Source organism: Pseudochaenichthys georgianus, chromosome 4 (genome assembly GCF_902827115.2).
Source record: "Pseudochaenichthys georgianus chromosome 4, fPseGeo1.2, whole genome shotgun sequence".
Lineage (NCBI taxonomy): Eukaryota > Metazoa > Chordata > Actinopteri > Perciformes > Channichthyidae > Pseudochaenichthys > Pseudochaenichthys georgianus.
The window spans coordinates 18,991,919-19,012,582 of NC_047506.1; the positions used below are offsets into that span (position 1 = coordinate 18,991,919).

Genomic DNA, 20,664 nt, shown 5'->3' on the forward strand with positions numbered 1-20,664 from the left:
CGAAACTCCTTTTCCCTCAACAATTTCCTTTCCCGAGCGCCACTCTCAAACTTTTTCTTCTCAAACTTTTTCTCCTAAACAACCTTCATCTGTCACTCAATCACTCGCAATTTGAATAAGTCACATGTGAAACATATTCTCATTCTGATTGGCTGTTAAGTGGTGCCCACTGATTGTTTCGGAGTCATCATGTTTGAGAAAAATCTCTGGAATCCATCGATCTAATTGATTAGCGGAGCAAATGATCAAAATACTACAGAGGGAAGATATTTTCGTTTGGATTACTGGTCTGGGGGAAGCTCGCGAGTGTGTGTGTTTGTGTATTTTTGCGTTTGTGTGTATTGTGTTTGTTTCCCGGGGAAAACACTCACGAGAAACACAGGCTGTTGTTATGCCTGCTGTGACGTCAAGTTACTCCGTTCTCCGCTTGTAATTATGCCGTTACAAGCTTCAACGTTGTATTTATCCTCTGAATTTGCCGAAACAATTGTAATATTCTGAAAGCCAAGACTTTGTTTATTTTAAACCAGATGAAAACAAACTGTAACGGACCCTGCCGTGTTATCTATGATTACTATACGCCTTACATTCATAATGTCAGCCGGAGGGAAGAGGAGTGAGTGGCGAGTGAGAGCTGTCATCTTCCCTTTACAAGCTTCAAAAATTTATTTATCGTGTGATTTTGGAAATAAAAGTTTCATATTCTGAAAGCCAAGACTTTGTTTATTTAAATGTTTTTTAAAAACATCCGAAATAAAAACCTTTTTTTTTTTTAATTACATTTAAAAAAAAAAAAACGTTTCTATTGGCTCATTATAGGCACCTGATCTCCGTAGGCCCCTGCATTAAGGCGGCCCTACTTATATCCCACCTTGAGCATATGAATCAGATCATACTTTAGTCTTTATATTCTCACGGAGAGATACCGCAGGTCCTTCCTTCCTGCAGCGATCAGACTATATAACCAGCACGGCCCCTAGTAGACCCCCACACACACAACAACACAGACTATAACACCTCTTGTTGATACCAATGTGCAATATATATTATGCCGTTAAAAACTGTGCAATATATCATGGCTGCTAAATCCTCAGAACTGTTACAGGGTGTGTATTTTTGTAAACTGTGTAACTTTTTTATTATAATTTATTTTTAAATCTTTATTACTTTTGTATGCATGCTTAGGTAACATTAAGCTGTCGTTGGCTCTTTTCTTCTGTAACAATGTACATTTCCCCTCTGTGGGACTACTAAAGGTATTCTGATTCTGATGTCTTGACAGCAATTTCTAATTTTCATTTTTTGTTGTGAGGGATGTTTCTTTGCAGGGTTTTCCTCGTAAAAGAATATCCTGATAACAAAACCTCCTGATGTAAGGTACCCCTGGTACAGTTATAAATAGTAAAGAGAGTGAGTGCTGGTTGGGTGTAATGTTCCTTTAAAGGCCGCTGCCCCCTGCAGCGTCGTCACTGCGCAGAGCAGTTTGAACCAAAAAGCGGAGTGACCTTCCTCCGCTCTCAGTGAGTCTGAGAGGGGCAGCACTGAAGCAATAAGCCGGTAACAGCTCCTACAGTCCCCCACGCAAGCCACAGAAATGAACAACAACTTAGTCGGAGATGAAGTCGGGTAAGATGCATTTAACAACGCCTTCTGCTGCAGACGCATGACACTGTAAACTACGTTATAACTTATAATTAGCGTGCTCTCTTGTCAAGCTGTCATCTGACAGCTAACGTTAGCTACCAGGCTAAGCTAGCTGTAGTAACTCATTGGGATCGCTAGCCCGGGGAAAGAGGGCTAAAAAGTGAAAGTAGTCATCAAATAAGCTCAGTTGTAACTGTTATTTCTTAAGACGAAATACACCACGTTTATCTGGAGTGTTGCCACTTAGCTTGTCAAGGTGAAGTGTGAAAGTGTAGTTACTTATTTCAGTGTTGTTTCGAGTTAGCACCGGAGCTAGCTTAGCTAACGCCAGCGAAGCGAAAGTCTCCTCTTCTCGACTTGGCCAGCGTGAGGACATTTAGCGGGCACGGCTGGAGGATGGAGCATCCTGCACCGACCCTACACTTTGACCACTGCTGCTTCATCACCGCTGGTGTGTTTCACCACTGATCTCTACCAGTCATGAGCTGACCACCTAGTTTGATATTAGTGCGGCTTAAACTTTCAGTTTTACCACCAGCATCCGAGCTCCGCGGTCCGTAGTCAGGGAGCCGGGCAGCCGCTCCGCTGTGTCGGCTCTGACTGCACTGTGCTCGGGGCTTCAGCGCTGAAGGCTGCTGCATCCTCTGGAGCCAGTTTGTCAGCTGAGTGCTGTGTTTGCTACGGCTCTGTCCCGGGGTAACTTACGTGGCAGGATGTTCATAAAAAGACTGTTATTGTCGACGCTAATGCAGTGTGTGTCAGAAGAGCAAAGTAACATCCACGAGCAGCACTGTGCCTCAACATGAGTCACATTCAACGCGGACCTTTAAACTGAGGCTGAGCGTATAGCTGCAGCAGCTTTGGTGGCAGCGTTGCCTCATGTTGTGTAATATCTGTGTACTTATCTGTTCAGTCAGCTGTAGCGTCGTTAGGCTCCTAAACTGTGCTGACACTCTTCTCCTCTCTCTGTGTAGTTAGTCTTTTAATGCTTCTGTGCAGGCAAACTGTCTCAATGCTTGTTATTCCTTTTGTATGTGACTTGTATAACAGTGCATTTATTCTAAATTTAATTTATAACCCCTGACTGACTTAATATTTTTGTATCTACTCTTTACAGTAAACTTTTTGTGGGTGGCTTGGACTGGAGTACCACACAAGGTAAGTCAAGTTAAAGCTCAGACCCTTTATGCTTACTGTGCTTTTGGTTAACAGGATTTGGTGTAACACTGATGCGGTTGCATGGATGTGCTTGCAGACTGGAGGATCTGGTTGGTAGCGTGGTGAAGAAAGCCATTATGGATTACCAGATCATATTTAGCTATTAAATACATGTGAGAGCTAGGTACAATTATAAAAATACACATATTTAAAAAACATACAAAGTGTTTTACCTTCTCCTCCATGACAGTGTTCATGAGTGTATGATATTTAGCACATGGCAGGTTATTTGTACAATGATTGAAATAAGGGTGTATGGTGATTGGCCTCTTTGATGATCATACAGATAAATGTCCGTACTTATTTATTCTTTGATCAAGCGTTGCCTTATTTGTTTTTGTTCATATTATGTTATTTCTAATGTCACACTGTTACAGTAACTACATCCAAATGCCATTACGTTTTCCTGTGTTTAAAATATGGCATTGAGATTTTCGTAATGTTGTGTTATTATTGGTGATCATTTGCAAACACTGTCAGTGAAGTGTACATCAGACAGTCTCCATTGGGTCAGCGTGTGCATTCCCCTCCCAGACTGCCCAGAGATGGTCTAGTTTGTCTTAAGCCCCTTATTGGCTCATGCTTGGTTAGCCATTGTGTGACTTTGAGCAAGGCTTTGTCCGTGTTAACAGCACTGTAAACATTAGGATCTGAACCACAGCGCTGCGTAACCCTGAGCTTGTTTCCCTGGCGATGCCCCAGGGCATCCCAGCAATGAGAAAAGCGATTACGATTACTCTTAAAAGTGGCTTCTCATTTGTTCAAACTTGCAGGCCTTGCTGTGGGTGTGTGCGGGAGTCACAGCAGTTGGGTGTATATTTAGTGCTATTCAACATGAGTTTGTCAGTGCCTTGTTTGCTCTTGAACATCAATATGTCGCTTGAATATTTCTGTATTGTTGTTTTTATGTTTTCACATTAGAAAAAGGTAACATTCCCAATACTACAATTACATATAATCAAGGTCACTTGAGGATTGTGTCATTTCATGAAGTGGTGCTTGTGTGTTTTCCCCAACACCTGTTTTAGCACAGGTTGAGCTACTGTACATATTTTCCTAGTATAATTTATCAAAAGGAAAGCATCAGCTCTATAAATCATGAGTACACTTCTTTGTGTCCAGGATAGAAACTGGGCTTATATATCTCAAATGTTTAAAACCACCTATGCTGAGTTGTTGTATGTTTCTACTTAATATAATGAAGCAATACTGTTGTGTAATTAATTTATTTCTCTTCTCAGAGACACTTAGAAACTACTTCTCACAGTATGGGGAAGTAGTAGATTGTGTCATCATGAAGGACAAAGCTACAAATCAGTCGCGAGGCTTCGGCTTTGTCAAATTCAAAGACCCCAATTGTGTACGGACAGTGCTGGAGACAAAGCCGCATAATCTTGATGGAAGAAATGTAAGTATTTTAAATCAAACGAGCACATAATCAAATCAACCGGAGTAATCAGTCTGTGCTTTGTGTGAACAATATGAAAAACCTCATACTGGATTTCACAATACAGAGTTGTTGGAAGTTATTCAAGGAGAAGCACTTGTACTAAGCATTTGTACTTGCCTGCAGACATTAGCACAAATTCACTTCAATTCAAATTGGGATGTTTTTTTTCCCAACAGGATTTACCTGTTTTGTGTCAAATTAGCACAATTGGCTAATAGAAACGTAGATTTCTCTGAGAAGCCGTTGTTCCCTTCCCTTCTGCATTAACATCAATGCAGTCTGCTCCCCATGAATGACATAGTGCCACACATGTGTTCTGTTGAAGGAGGAAACGAAGAGCATAACATTTTATGGCCGCATATTCAAATGAATGTCAGGACATTTATTAGGCGAGTCAATATACTGTAATGGATTCAGTGAAGGTGAACATTTGAAGGTGCCTTTATTTGGAGCTAATGTCAAACGCTTCCTCTCTCTCTGCTGTCAGATTGACCCGAAGCCATGTACTCCCAGAGGAATGCAACCTGAAAAGTCTCGAACCAAGGAGGGCTGGGTAAGAGAACAATGTCTACCGGGTTATGCTAGGTGTTTCTGCTGGAATAAGACTCAGGCCGTCAGTGTCTCTATCCCCTCCTCCTGAGGTTAGTCTCCTTTCCTAGGCCACGAGGAGACCTTGAACTTCATCTATAAAACTAGTCTGACTTTGACCTACATTCTCTGTAGAAAGCCATTTCAACAAAACAAAAAAAATAGAAAAAGATTACAGTGCAAAGCCTTCAAACCTTTGAGAATGCTAGAAATTAGATTTGGGTTTTGCTAAATCACAGAAGCATTAAAGAATATATGAAACTAAACCTCTTTTTTGATCGAGGGACTGCGACTATATCAAGAAATAATTGGTACGGTTTACACCGCCCTGGGATTGACACATGATAAGGTCACATTTTCCCAGATGAAACAAAAATGAAGAGGTCATAGGCCTGTATCACTATGCCAAATGTTTGAATTTCAAATGACACACGTGCCTCCTTTTTTTGAATGCAGTACAGTTGTATGTTACTTCTCTGGAATGTGTTGTTATTATCTGTCCTCATTGAATAAAACTGAAATACCACGAGTAAAACTAGAGACGAGTAGGCTTGTGTGGTTCAGAGAATTGCTGTCAGCAGTGCATTTTTGAATGGCAGAAATCTCTGCAGCAATGTGGGTAATGTGTGGGTCGATCAACATCCCGCTGCAGATTTATTATAGGCATTTTGTCCTTTTGGAAGTAAAAGCTTTTACCAACTGCACCTTTCCTGTTTATAAAACCTTTTTATACGTCATATATTTGGCTGTAAGCATAGATTGTAAGTCAAAAGCTTTTATAAATGTGGCTCTTTCCCTCCTGCTGGACCTCCTTTTACTGAGTAGCTGCCTCTTAATGTTTTACGAACAAAGCAGACGATGTAATTGTTAAAAGTCATTGTCGTACGCAGCCTCTAGCCGTTGCAGCTTGAGTGCAGTGCGCAGCAATGCTGACATGCTTGGTGGCTGAGAGTAAGGGGAGGGAGATGTGCTCTCTGATCTGTGGAGACTAGTGTTTGCATTGACATGACATGTTAAGAATTATACCCCAGGGCAAGAGGAGAACCTCATTTCTCCTGCACTGTCTGAATAGATGATGGCTAAGTTAACTGGCCCCTTCCCAGAGAGGTCCTTTTAAAAGACACTGAAATCCATACTGTTTTCTTTCAGAAGGGCAGCAAAGCCGATAGCAATAAATCAAAGAAGATATTTGTAGGTGGAATCCCCCATAACTGCGGCGAGCCTGAACTCAGGGACTATTTCAATAGATTCGGAGTGGTGAGTATTGCCAAGTGCATAATGCAGTTCATAATATCATTAAGAATGATTGAATGGATGTGACATTGAACAGGGTCAATACTACACTATAAAATACATTTAAGTTTATGCTGGAATCGGAAAATAAATTATTTGATTAAATTGAGTCAGAATATTTAATTGAAGTAAAAATGGACCTGGTCTGGTTTTCTTAATGGAGCCACTGTTTCCCTTTGTCCCATTCAAGGTCACAGAGGTGGTCATGATCTATGATGCGGAGAAGCAGAGGCCCCGAGGTAAAAGCTGATCCCGTTTTTTCTCTCCGTACCTTACATCTTAAATCTCATGACAAACTATTCTGGCCCAAAGAGAAAAGAGCTTCAATTTAAACACTGTAGGCCATAACAGGCTTTTCATGTGTAGTGAAGGCGCACAATCAAACACGAAAGCATGTTGGATAAAACGTTACAAACCGTACAAAGTCACCACAGTGTACAAACAAATGAGAAATCTTACTTGACATTTCTGGAGGAATGAAAAGCTCAGTCTAATGCCTAATGCTCTGCTCTCCTGTAAAATGCATGACATTCTAAAACGGGCATCATGGCGATACCTTCGTGTGGTTAGTTACACATTTTTGCAATTTGACATGAATGTAATCTGCTGACTCGATACAATGGTAGATGGCACCTTTAAAACCTCTCATCTTTCTGTGTCATATGCTCAATTCGGAAAATGTTTCGGGAATCACAGGTTCTGATTTGTACTGACGCAATGTCCTTCATGACCTTGTGTGACAACCTTAGCCTGTTCCCTAAACACAAATCTACTCTATAAAATAGCTAGAGCAAGAAGGAATATATATATATATATATTAAAAGCCTTTAGTGAACAGTCTTGGCTAAATCACAGATCGGTTATGACTTGATGATATCTTCATCAGAAATGATTAAAATGTAACAAAAAAAGATGGTCATCCTCAAGGGCGTAATGTCCGCTGTACTTACTACATTGGAAACTCAGTATTCTCATGGGGTGATACAATACATGTATTACTACATCAAAGTATATATCAACACAGCTTACTGTGCACTGGATAAATGTTAGGAACACCCTAAGGAAGATCTGTCTGATCCAAAAAGCTCACTGAGGCATTTGTTTAAGGATGTATGAATGATTTCTAGTTTTAGGTGGTGTTGACTCCAAATTCAGATGGTATCCTCAGTATTCTTGAAATAGGGCTTCTTACATTTATTTTAATGAATCTATCTCTTAATCCATTTTTTGTCTTTTAAATATAAGAAAACGCACACATTTCCTAAACACTTAATTCATTGTTTGGTGTAACCAGCAGTCAATCTTCGGTGTGATGCTTTTTAAATACGTTTGCAGGATTTATCATATTTTCAAGTAATGCAAAATCTGAATTATGATAAAGAGTCCTCGTACTTGTATTAAATGCAAACAGTTTCTACCTCGAAGTCACTAACTGAGGGAAAGTAGGCAGGTTGTAGGAAAGTAGGTGCTCCAAAAATGATAGTACTTTATCACAACATGCATCTGGCATATTGAGAGCAGTTTGAGTATCTAAGGAGAGGTGCATGTCCTTCAAAGGGGCTGGAGGTCCATTGTTATCACTAGAACAATTGAACCGTTTTAAAGCGTATTTCCTGACAGACCATTCAAATCTCGGAGGAGTTTGCCCATTTAATCATAAATGTGATGTGAGTTTATGACCTGTGCCGACACTTTTAGCATGGATGTGCTCACTAGGAATCAGACCCACCAGCAGTGTGTCAGACCCCGCCCGCTGCCTTGAAGTCACAGTTGTTTCATCTGTGTTTGTCCTACATAGCAAAGATGCAGCGACCCACAACATATATTACCGCTCTCCTCTCAAACCCCCATTCATTCTCTATTGGGCGAAACTCAGAATAGTTTGTCATTTGAATTTAACATGATGTATTGCAACAGTAACAGTAACTCTACTAGTATAACATTTTCTTTTACTAAAACCAATAAACTTTCAATGTTGGAATAAGTTTTCTTTACCTTGAGTTAGACGTAACTTATACATGTATCTTAAATGGTGTAGTATGTGTTTTCCTTATATTTAGAAAGTTAAGTAATTTTGTAAGTAAGCCCTTTCTATTTTTCTTTCTTCTGCCCCCCTTCTCCTTGTGAATGGTTTGAATGTGATTAACGGTGTCTCTTAAGATTTGTCTTTTCTCCTTTAGGTTACTGTGCATTGACTGGTAGCACAGAGGTACAGGCCAAATGTAAAAGCACTCAAAAAATGGTCTTGGTCTATATGGGAGGTGTACAAAGTTGTATCAAATTGTAAAATTGTCTGCAGGATATTATTTCCTTGATTCTATTATAAAAAGCGTTTATTGTTGATTTTCCTTTTTATTATTTGAGCTTTATATTTGATCCATGCGACAATTGAAAATGTTGCATGGGACGATATTGACATTATCATAATATAAGACCAATATTCCAAATATCAAGACGTAAGAATCAAATGACTTTAAATCACATTCTTGGTTTAAAACTTACAAGAAAGCTATACTGTAATCACATCATAATGCAATTACATAATTATATAGAGAACACATGATTAGGGCTGCAACTAACAATGCTTTTCTGTATCAATAAATCAAACAACAATTTTACCGATTAACACATTAAAAGTTTGTTATATAAACTGAATTTCTAATATTGTTTGCAAAAATCAGTCATTTGTGTGTTTGAAATATCCCATTTCATGTGTGATTGAAAACAGAGAAAAATATGTCAATCATCAGTATTTGACCAACAATTCTTAAAATGTTAACTTGAGTGAAAGACTTGTTGAACTCTCCAATGTGGCGACTTAGTTTTAAATTCTCATCAAGGACGGGTCATTGACAGTCTCAGATGTTATTAATAGTGATAGATCATGATGCTGGGGATTGCTTGGCGTGCCACTAGAGGTCCCTCTAAAATCTGTTGTCTCGTAGGACCTTTAATTGGATTCAGGTTAGGTCCCCAAGTAGAGATGTGCACACAACCCAATTCTGCCAAAGTAAATCAAATTGAAAGTAGATCACTGCAGCGTACCACCACCTGCTAATAAAAGTTGTTACAGATTGTCAGATGAGTTTACTGAGCCAACATGTTAGACCGAAACATTCCTTCTTGTTGTTGATTAACTTTGTATACACCCCATAAAAGTCTTGATCAAAATCTGCACTTTGGGAAACCCGTTGTGGCCTATATCTTTGTGTTACCGTTGTGATCAATACTTTAATTGTACATTTTAGGCTTATCCTGGCTGACTCAAAAGTGAAATACTGAATTTGGGAAAGCTTGGAGAAAGCTTTAGGCATTCTACAGTTTGTGTTTCTCCATGTTTTGTGATGCATTAACAATGGCTGCTGCGAGTGTGTGCTCCACAGCAAAATACCAAGGGACAGATCAAGGTGGGGTTTGGATGAAACAGCATGAAGTAACAACATCATTCAATTGGCATTTATCATTGGTAAAGAGTGGGAAATGGACTTAATTTATGTTTTTGTGACATTTCACATGAAGTCAAATGCTGCACTCATCATTCTTCATGTTTAGCAGTTAAGTAGTCCCGTATTGTCATCTTGACAAAAATATTTCACATTTTTGCACAGTAAAGAGCAAAGTTTCCTCCGATCCCCCAGGCTTTAGTGTTGGATCTTTGTTCTGCGACATCATCCGAACCCCAGGAGCATCTTGCTCAGTCTTGACGGATCCTCACTCTGCTGAAGCCCAATACTGTTCTTCATCTTGTGTTGTCACAACCCCCCTGCTACCTTGATTCACTCTTGGTCGTTGGCTAGGTTTTGGATTTATTACTTTCGAGGCCGAACAATCAGTGGACCAGGCTGTCAACATGCATTTTCACGACATCATGGGCAAAAAAGTGTGTAGTTGTAGTTTTATTTTACCCTTAAGATCAAACAGAGGCTTGGGCGACAGAGTGAGAATTATGATGCTGTTTTTTATTTTCTTTACTTTCCAGTGGCTTCCCATTAGTGACTGCAGCATCTTATAGCACAAAGTTAGCCTTTACACATCCTAAAATCACAAGGCCACCTATTAATTTACTCATCTTATTATTATTTTATTAATAATAATATGTTTTGGCTCTAAACATTTGCTACCTTCACACCTATTGCTTATATAGGCACAATACATTTATACTAATGCTCTTATATTAGTTTTTTATAGTCGCCTAAGGCTTTGTTTAAATCGACCACTCCTTTAGGATGTCCTGAGTGCATAAGATTGTACATCAAATATTAAAGTCACATTATTTTCTGTTTTCATATTTAAAATATAAGCAAAATTCGAAGCTCATAGGATTTGCATGAATATATATCACCTAAAGGATTGGTCAATTCAGTTCCGTTTCTTTTGATTTCTGATCTTTTGTTGGCAGGTCACTTACATGTCAACATGTTTTCTTTTTCTTTTTTTCTTTTCGAAAAGTAAAAAAAAAAGCTCAACTCAGTGACCTCAGTTGAAGAATCTCCATACTGTATCCTTCAATTTCCTAAATAACAAAAGAGAATTTACTCTAAAACGCTGCTTGAATCAGTCATTTTGAAATGTTTGTTTTTACTCACTGGGTGTACCAGATGGATGGCGTTTACTGCGCAAAGAGAACTCAGACAGCGTCAGGTAAGCTGTCCATCCGGGAAAACACTATCAATTCATTATGTCGTTATATTTAAGCACCCCTCCTAACCCTTTGGCAGTCCTTGTATTCTTCTATTGCAAGTGGCAAACACCTAATGCCTGGCACCTCAGCTGAGTAAAACAAACCATTAAAAAAATTAAGTGCTACTTGGTACACATGCTATGATTGGTCCTGACACTTAGGGGCACTTTTAAAGCTTCCATTTACTAAAAACCCCTCTTTCCCCAATAGAGACTTTTTGTAATTGGCAGATTTGAATTAAAGCACAGCTTTTGTGGGAATAGGAAAATGATCAAAGTCAAACACAGTGTAGTCAGTCGTATTATCACATGTTTCCTGTTTCTGTCCTTGATCTTTACATGGCTGCATACGTGTTCTAAATCAGTCTGCGATACTTGACACTGAGAAGACCTTTGTTTATGTCCTGGGAGTTATTTAAGGTTTTTATTTACAATGTTAAAGCAGTGTTCGTGTTTTACTTTTGATAAGGGCTTGTTGGGGTGGTATTCCTGCACTGAATAGTGTGTGCAGTGAATGTTTCCTTCTTGAATTTCTGTGTTAGTGAAGCCTGTGATTCTGTAGGATGATCTTAACATTATCTCTGTTAAATGAAATAGCAATGTTTTAAGGTATATTTGGGGGCATTCTTGCTTTTGATTGAGAGTGGATGTAGATATATAACGGGAAATGAAAGACGGAGAGATAGGGGAATAACTTGCAACTAACATCCCTGGTTGGAGTTTATCCATTGGTTTGCTATTAGCACTAACAATCCTAGCCCTACTATGTGTAATCTAAACAAACTATTGAATGAAAGCTTAATATTTTCATTTGTACTATTATATTTTCGGTTGTTTCTTTTTAGACAAAGAAGCGTAAAAACTTTCCTGAACTGATTTCAAGATGGATTTTGGTTAATGATCTTAAACAACACTAAACATTTGAATTGCAATGTCACTTAATACACTAAAAATCCCATTTCCTAGGTAAAAGAATCAGCCCTACCTGTATACTCTCCAGTGGAGCCCGCCCCCCTTGACTTTGCCCTGGTTTCCAGAAGGAATCGAGGCTTACCTTAATCCATTGTTCTTGACTTGACATTACCTTACGCTGGGACTTGAGGGAGGCTGGGAGATATGAGCTACAAAATTAGAAATTGGAGCACATCAAACTGTGGAACAAATCCCAAGTCTGCTGTTGGGGACTGCACAGAAGTCATGGTATCCATCACTCGTCGCTGTGATGCCCATGGGAGAAAGTGCTCAGGTAGCTGCTGGCGGCGGCGGGCCGCTGCCGGAAACATGTGCATGTAATTAGGTCGACAGAGAAGGAAGAGGGGAGGCTGGGGAAGGTGGCAACACCTTAAAGCGGGAGGAATGTGTGATTTGTTTCCTTTCTACAAGGTGACCCCAATAACTCAAACCCTCAGTCTATTTCTGGTTGGCCCCCCCTTAGTCTCAGCCTGTTTCTTTGCTCTGGTTAACTGCTGGTAGCTTTGCCTAGTTAGAGGAAGGACATTTTTTGTTTTTGGGGCAATATATTTATAGTTGACTTGTGGCATTTACTAGTACAGCGATAGATATTAGCAATACATAAAGGTCAGATGTAAGAAATACAGCGGATGGATAAAGTCACTTGGCATATGTTAATAAATTGATGGTATAAGGCGTTGATTCCCAAACAGTCATTGGCCTATCCAAAATAAATGAAAGGATTGAAACAGAGGATTGAAACCCTTACATTTGAGGTTTTGAAGTATAAAAAAAGTCACCTCCGGCAGCAGTTTGACATTCAGCTCCAATTCGGTCAGTCACTTAATTGAAAACAACCTTCGATACAGTATGAAGATTCATTGTATATATTGACAGAAAATACTGTTTATTTGTTCTATCTGAATGTTTACCTTTATTTATTCTGTGAGAACTCAGATACAAATTTCTCTCTACCTTCATTTCCCCCCTAAAACTTATTCCAAATAAAATACATTTGAGATTCTTTGTAAGCATTAGCCAGAGAAAGGTAAGTCATGACCTTCCATTAGATGTCCTAGGGGCTATTTATTGGAATAAAAAAATAAATGTATGTTTCTCAGGTACATTTTAAGATGCTGTGATCTGGAGATGATTCATTTAAAATGATGTGTAACATTTACTGTGTTTGCACTATGATTCTGGCTACTGTGAAATTCTTGCTTGATACATAGTACCTGAGACACATAGCTGCACCGCTGTACTGGCTAAACAGTAATATTATTTACCATAGTTGCCCAATATTAATAATAAAGATAAAGCGAAAGATTTCAAACTGGCCCAATGTAAAAATGTATAATCAGAGGTAGGTTAGGACTGTCTAGGCGAGGGACTTTATGGACCTTATACTGGTGTTGCTAAATGTGTCCTCCTTGTCCTTTGTCCAGGTGGAAGTAAAGAAGGCTGAACCTCGCGACAGCAAAGCTCCTGGCCAGGTCGGCCCTGGCCAGTGGGTGCCCCGGGGCATCCTGAGCACAGCCAATGGGTGGACAGCACAGCCTGCCCCAGGCTGGCAGCAGCCTTACGGGGCGCAGGGTGAGTGGGAGCAGGTCCGAGAGCTGTTGAACCTGCTGCTTCAACACTGTTGAATTGATAAACTGTATCATTGAACATTTAATATTTCAATTATTGTCCTAGTCTAACGTTTTAGACGTTTTTCTCTTCCTGAAGGAGTGTGGGTGTCGACTACTGGCCAACCCTTAGGTAAGTGTTCGTCTCCACTTTACAGCAAAAATACATTTTAGAAAATTGGTTGGTTTTCTGTTTGTAGGCCTCTAAAAGTTATTGACCTATTGTATGATATTACTTTTTTCTTAACTGATCCAGAGTCGATTGTAGTTATTATTTGGTTGTGTGGTTTTCCAATATTCATGTTTTATTTGTAATTAGAATATTTGAATATTTTTCACATTCCAAAGTATTGATATTGCGCCTGTAATGGTGTAACATTATTTGCTATTATCTAGATGATTTTTTCTTTCATATCAAAATGATGTCTAAAACAGGAGACGTCAAACAAAAGTTTTTATGGTCACTGGCCTTTCTGCTGCATAACTGTGAATTGATCAAACTGCAGATAGATGTTGTGCCTATTTTGAAACGTCTGTGTCAGAGAAAAGAGCCTGCTCTCTGTGTGGCCAGTAGTCTGATGACCGTTAACAGCACGTGTTATCACTGATTCATAATGGCTGAGGCTGCTGATAATTTGCTGCTTGAGACAGATGGCAGCCTTGAATAGTTTCCAGCCTCCCTCTGCTATTGGTCAGGCTCGGTTTCATATCACTACCTCCAGTTCAACCCACAATGCTCACTGCTGTGTTTACCCTCAGAAGATATTTCAGTTTTATTCAGCTGTAGACTGTTTTCTGCACATTCCCTTTCTTAAACCAGTTATTTCCCTTGTTAAAGGTGGGGTAGGTAATTCACTTCAGAAACACTTTTTGTTATATTCCATGGAATGCTCTTAACATCCCGATAGCAATGAATACATTAAATGCTTTGACAATAAATACATAAAAAAATGTCATCTGTGGAAGCCGTGGCGCTGTAAAAATCACAACCAATCATTTTAGCCGGCCCGGCTAAAATAACTGGATGGCCTACCTGCCTGTCAGCCTTCCATCTGTGCACAAACTTATCTCGTTCCCTCATTGGTCATGTGTGCGTTCGTGTGTGTTGGAGGAGGGACTCTGTAAGGAAGTCTGAAGGAAGGGGCAGATTTTTTTCGGCTGCGTACTTTCAAATTCTAGCGCACTCGAGCTGGTTTCTCCATTCTTACCTACCTTACCTTTGAGCTGTTCAAAACGTACACCCATACATGTTGGCAGTTAGTTATTTTCGTGATTACAGTTATTGTACTTATTTCAATATATGAAACCAACATTTATCTAAAACATTTCTGTAAAATAGATCTGTTCTGTGTTGGAGCAGGTGGCTATGCACCTCAGCTGACAGCAAGCCGCGGTCACCCCACACATCCTCCGTCACCTTTCAACGGATTCCTGGTCACGACCCCGGCAGGCGGATTCGCTGCACCTCAGGCCTTCCCTCAGCAAGGCTACAGCACCGCACCTCAGTTTGGTCAGTAACACTGTGACACACTTACTACTTACACTGTGGTGTTGATTTAACATCACAATAAAGTACTTCTATAGCATATGTAAGAGAGAAGGTAACACTGTGGATTCGGTGGATATAAGTAAAAAATAAGACATACAAATTAGGATCACCAACACTGAAATAGGTGTTAAAAATGTTTTAGTTGAATCTAGTCAGGTTTTCCCGTCAGCTTTGCTCTTAAGGGAGGAACATCCACCTTATCAGAGATGGACAGCATGTCTCGCAGATACCCAGCGTTAAAATAAAATCATGCTAAAAAGTCTGTGTGGGTATTATATCCTTCCAACAATTGAATCTGTTACCAAACTAATATTGGGAAAGTGTTAAAGCAGATCAAAATTATAGTTACAAAACTATTAATCACAATGTAATCCAGCAATCTGTATTTACAAAAGACATGTGCATGTAAAACATTGATTCTTTATACCTCTGAATCATGGTGGTTTCTGAATGATGTGATGCAAGATGATCTTGTTACACACCAACAGGTTACAGTTTCAGCACACCCGCAGCAGACCATTACGCTCAACAGCTTCCTGCTCCGCCCACAACTCCAGGAACTGCACCTCTGGGCTTTGCTTCCGCCACCACACCGACTCAGGACTCCAGCAAAGCTCCCATTGGGCAGCCTGACTTCCCCTATTGCCAGTATGGTAAGAAAAGCATTGTGCATTAAGCAGTCTGCTGCCCTTCTCCCTCCCATTTGGTTTTTATTCTCCCCTCGGCCGTGCCCATTTCCCTGGATTTTTCATTGGAAGCAACTACAGCTCATTCAAATGCTTACCTAAACTCTTAGACAAGCAGAAGCTTGCTCCTGGAACCATTCAGCTTGAACTGCTCCACATGCATACATGCTTCTTGCATACATGAAGCCCGAGGGCTGTGCAGTGAAGATGCTGCTGAAGATTCCTCATAGCCTGGAGTCTTCAGCAGTCATTTCTTTCAAGGTTTTCAAGTTTCTGTGGATTGATGAAAACATATGTGTAGGTTTGAATTAGATCATCCTGCCTGGCAATGTTTTTTGTTTTGTATTTTTATTTTATTTGTATTTTCAAGGGAGTGAAAGCTTCTCCTGGCAGACTGCAAATAGACAGTTGACGTGGTTCAATTATCCCGACCTTGTAATTATCCCACCTACACCTTCTCTCTTCTTCCCTGTTGATGACTTTGCTGGCTTCTTTTCATGATGTTGGCACGACAGCCGTAGAAGAGCCCCAGCATGACAGTTTTACGCCTGTGAAACCTTATTTCTGGAATTAGGCATGTCCAGCCTGCCAAGCTACCTATCAAAAATGGACGACATGTCCATCATTTTATCAAACCAGAGCTTTGCATGTTAGACCCTCTGCCTTTTAAATACATGCACAAATTACAAGTCATACAATAGATTCCTTGGCAAGTCATTTTTTGACTATTGTGTCTGTAGGTTTTACTTTCTGTGAGTGTCTTTGTGGTCTTTTAGCTAGACTGTGTTCTGCCATGATAATTATTCCTTCTGGATCTCTTCTGGGCCAGTAAATTGTTGGCTTAATTTCAGTCAGCGTGAAAGGACTTGCAAATAACAGATTTCATCAAACCACTTCTAGAAACTGATTCTTTTGCCTTATTCATTTCTGTGATTCAAATAATTGTGAGGTAGTTCTCCAGTGACATGGTCTAGTATACACATGAAGACAGAGATACTGTAAAAACTAGCCAGCATCCATGGAATATGAAAATGCTTCAGTCAACATTCACACATTCAGTCTCATAAACACACATCGGATAAGAGTCAGATGTTCATTCTGAGGCTACATTCAGTTTTTTTGGCTGGCTGGTATTTTTCTTGGCTTACAGCTGCTTCACACTGCTGGATCTGCATTTAAAGCAGTCATGTGATCAGGATAGTCATGACAGGTGCCCATCTTGTTCAGTGTTTCCTGCTTGTGCTTATCTTCCATCCAGCTTTTTGCATTTAGTGTTCACTGCCTGACCTGTCCAGGCAGCATTTAAAGCCGCAGAAGCAACACACCTTTTAATAATATTTAACCGCTAACGATTTTTTCGGATATCACACTCCTCTATAGCAAGGACTCGATATGACATTTTTACCTTTTTAAGATGAGTAAATTGGGGAGAAATCTAGCAAGTTTGGTTTCAGGTTAGGTTTGGCCAACGTGAAGTAAGGGAGTTTGGGGAGAGTTGACTTCAAACCGGTGGTTTTGCATGTTTGATATATTGATATTTCAATTGATGCCATTTTAATGATGCATACCATATATTATTGATGACTCCCACCTTCCAGGCAGGCGCTGGCTTTACTTAAATTACAGTACACTCACATTCGAAAACCTAATTCAGTGATATATTACAATAAACTATTTTTTGTACGTAATTCAAGAACACAACTTTGACAGCTCAAAATCAACTTCTTCACTTACATTTGCCCCTATAGTTACAGGAAATCGATATATTTTCAAGACTATAGCTAACCAGACAAGTTATTTTTGGTTACTTTAGGATATTAAAAGAAAGTAGAGTTTAGAGAATGGCCAGTGCTTACGATGGGAGTACACAGAACAATGGCAAATAATACCACATCGATACATCAAGTCAATTTCAAGTTGATTGTCATAGCATTCTGAATCAATGACTGCTTGGAAGATAGGAAATCTCTCTAGGTTATGGCATTCTTTGGTCAATGGCTGGCAGCAATAGGACATCTATGCAAGTCGTAATTTATAACTACAACAAGCCAAACACTGGTATGTTTTTTTCTCGTTACTCTCCCTAGTTGCTTCCCTTTTCCAATATTTTATTGTTAGGAAAAACACATTTTTCACGTTGCAATTTAACATATCATGCATATTTCACTTAATTTCATGAGGCCAGGCGGGCACGATTTGTGAGGAGCACTAGTAGATAGCTCACAAACTCACACTCCATTTAGTTTGACTTCCAGATAAGGCTGAGCATTGGTGCCTCTCCAGGCGTAGTGCAGTTGCAGTGAATGAGTATAACTGTGCAGCTCTTTAAGCTCAGTAAGGGGGGAACTTTGTAAAGTAGTCGGCCAGCAGTATCTGGGTTCAGTCAACCTGGTCTCCTCATCTCCCTGATAGGCTTGGGTAACTACCTTCAGGACCCCTCTGCCTACGGACCAACGCGTCCTTCTCACAGTAATGTTCAGGATGAGCAGGGAGGATATAGTGCAGGTAGGTGACAGCATTGTCTTCTCCAACCACAACAGTAGCATTTGTTCAGTACTATAGTGTTTATAGAGCTGCAACATGGTTCTTTTCCTCTTTTCTTTTGCTCTGTGTTTTTCATATTTTGCATGTACATTTTGCATGTACATACAAATTACATTGTATACTCTTGTATAGTAAAAAGCAGCCATCAAGTTTCAGCTGAGTGGATTTAAAAGACATTCAAATGGATTTGCGTCATTCGGAGCCCAAAGCAGTCCTTTCCCTCAGTGGCTGAAGCTTTACTATACCAAGACTAACCATGTCTTCATCGTTTGTCCACTCTCTCTGTCCGCATTGCTTTGCAGATTATACAAGGATGATCTAATTGTCAGAAAATGTGTTCATGGTTCAGTTGTCTTTATGCATCAGCAGTCCATTCACCCGTTGTGTTCCCCCATGTAATGTCTCCATATTATAGCTAAGGGGATAAGAAAGGAGAGAAGATTCAAAGAAGCACACAATAGCAATACATTTTCCAATTCCTCTCTTCCATTGGTCCTGTTGGGACCACTCTCTGTTCATCAAGTACTTGTGTATGTTCCGCTCATGGAGCACTAAAGAAATGTGATGTATTTTCTAACTGTACCTGCCATTTTTTTCCTTTCTGTCTTTCTATCTGTCTCTTGTATTGTCATTCCAATTATTTATAATGTCCCAACTCCAGTATTATTAGGGACAATTTCAAAATCACTACAAACTGATGTTTCGACCACCCATTTGGTTGCAATTGCAAACCACTCAGTTTTTCGCCCATCCCTTTAATGTCCCTTTGGCTTGGACAGTGGCTGGGGAGTTTGGGTTGCCCCAGCCTTTTTTCCAGTCAGATCAGTTTCCTTCCCTTTGTGTCACTTTGGTTTCCCTGTCTGTTTTCAGGGAGATGGTGCCATCCAGTGTCTGAATACATTGATCATCAAGAGAATCTAGAGATTGTTTTCCTCAATGAAGCCTTCTTAAATTAACTGAAATTATCAAGTTTGTCTATATACATTTTAACAATATTGTTCAACACTAAAGAGCTCATTGAAGGAATACAGTATTTGCATTTAGAGGGAAAATCCACCATGAAACCTTTACATTTTGTACACAAAATGCTATTAGCGATGCATATTTAATTTATTTATCTATTTATTTGTTTGGTGTGTCACAGTTCTTGTAGCACAAACACATTTCAAAGCCCAAAAAATAAAAAGTACATATTTTATATAGATATAGTCAAGATTGAATTACTAAACAAAGTAAAATTGGGAGAATCGTTTTGATGTCAGCTTCAGTAGTTTCTAAAACATCTCCTTTTGTTGTCAAACAAAAATATTTATCTAAAAAATGTATTGTGTAGTGAAAAGGTTGACGGGTGGATTTTGCCTTTTCCATTAAAAGTTGTTTTACTTAGCAATACTTGTAAAGAAGTAAGGCTTCTCCCCAAACACTGTCCGGTGTCCCTGACATTAAAGTCCTTCTTTCCCTCTGCTCTCTCCCGTCTGTCGTCCTCAGGGTACGGGCAGGACCTGACCGCCTTCAGCCACACCTTTGCAGACCCCAGCCAGCCCACGGCTTCCTACGGGACAGCACAGCCCGTCGGCCCCCAGGCCACTGCCACTGCATTTGGCAGAGGGCAGAACCACAACGTACAGGGCTTCCACCCATATCGACGCTGACCACCACCTCTGGGCAGGGCAGCTGTGTAAAGTGCAGAGAGAAAAAAAAATAGAAGTCAGGGAAATGTGTTCTTGCTAAAAAGCAAAACTGGAGTTCTGGATTGTTCTGTGGGAATGTTGACTGCACAGAGTTTGTGAAACAGAAACGTTTGTGAAAGCAGAGATTCCAGTTAAGTCAAAAGGGTCTAAAGAAACCCAGGTTTTCTTTTTTGCATAACTTTATGAACATTCAGCAGAATGAAGCTTTTATCCCCCACCCACCCCATCCCATGTTTTATAGTAGGACTAAACTACTTTGCAATAATTTTGATTGTCTGGTCAAACACTAGCACAGAGACATTATGTAAAGAGACTTGCATATAAATATGTATATTTACGGTGGACACAAATGAAAACAGGGTCTCAAGTTTCCTCAGCTTTAAATTCTAGGGAAAAATGTTTTTATTTTTCATTTGGTGGTTTTGTTTACTTTCTGAGCCTTTAAAGTTTGTTTTAAAATGGAGATTATGAATATATATATATTATACACAAACTGTGCAATTTTTTAAAAAGAGAATTTTGTACTATTAATGTACACTTTGCTTGTTTTTTTATTTAAAGATGTAGACTTCCCTCAGGTGGCTCTTTTGGGTGCATTTTTTTGCACTTACGCAAAAAGAAAAAAAGGACAAATTATTACAAAAATAAATGTTTTAAGGATACAGTCTTTGTCCCGGTTGTTTATATTTGGTTGTGTTTGTATTTGCTTCTGGTGTTTTAAGGGTAAAATCTAGAAAATAGA

The 20,664-nt window shown here is 39.6% G+C and overlaps 1 protein-coding gene across 3 annotated transcripts; it reads left to right on the forward strand.

Annotated features, from left to right (window-relative positions):
- The first annotated feature begins 1,484 nt into the window (after positions 1-1,484).
- dazap1 (DAZ associated protein 1) lies at positions 1,485-20,575 on the forward strand. Of its 3 annotated transcripts, none has more exons than XM_034081358.2 (12): positions 1,485-1,626; positions 2,762-2,802; positions 4,104-4,270; positions 4,800-4,865; positions 6,050-6,157; positions 6,384-6,432; positions 9,991-10,073; positions 13,270-13,417; positions 13,553-13,585; positions 14,792-14,962; positions 15,490-15,654; positions 19,720-20,575. In XM_034081358.2, the coding sequence occupies exons 1-12, from the start codon at positions 1,595-1,597 to the stop codon at positions 19,881-19,883; spliced, it is 1,227 nt and encodes a 408-aa protein (XP_033937249.1). In that variant the 5' UTR covers positions 1,485-1,594; the 3' UTR covers positions 19,884-20,575. The 3 variants fall into 3 exon arrangements, with proteins under 3 accessions (XP_033937249.1, XP_033937252.1, XP_033937251.1); XM_034081361.2 differs by having other exon boundaries at positions 14,813-14,962; XM_034081360.2 differs by having other exon boundaries at positions 6,053-6,157.
- The last annotated feature ends 89 nt before the right edge of the window (positions 20,576-20,664 follow it).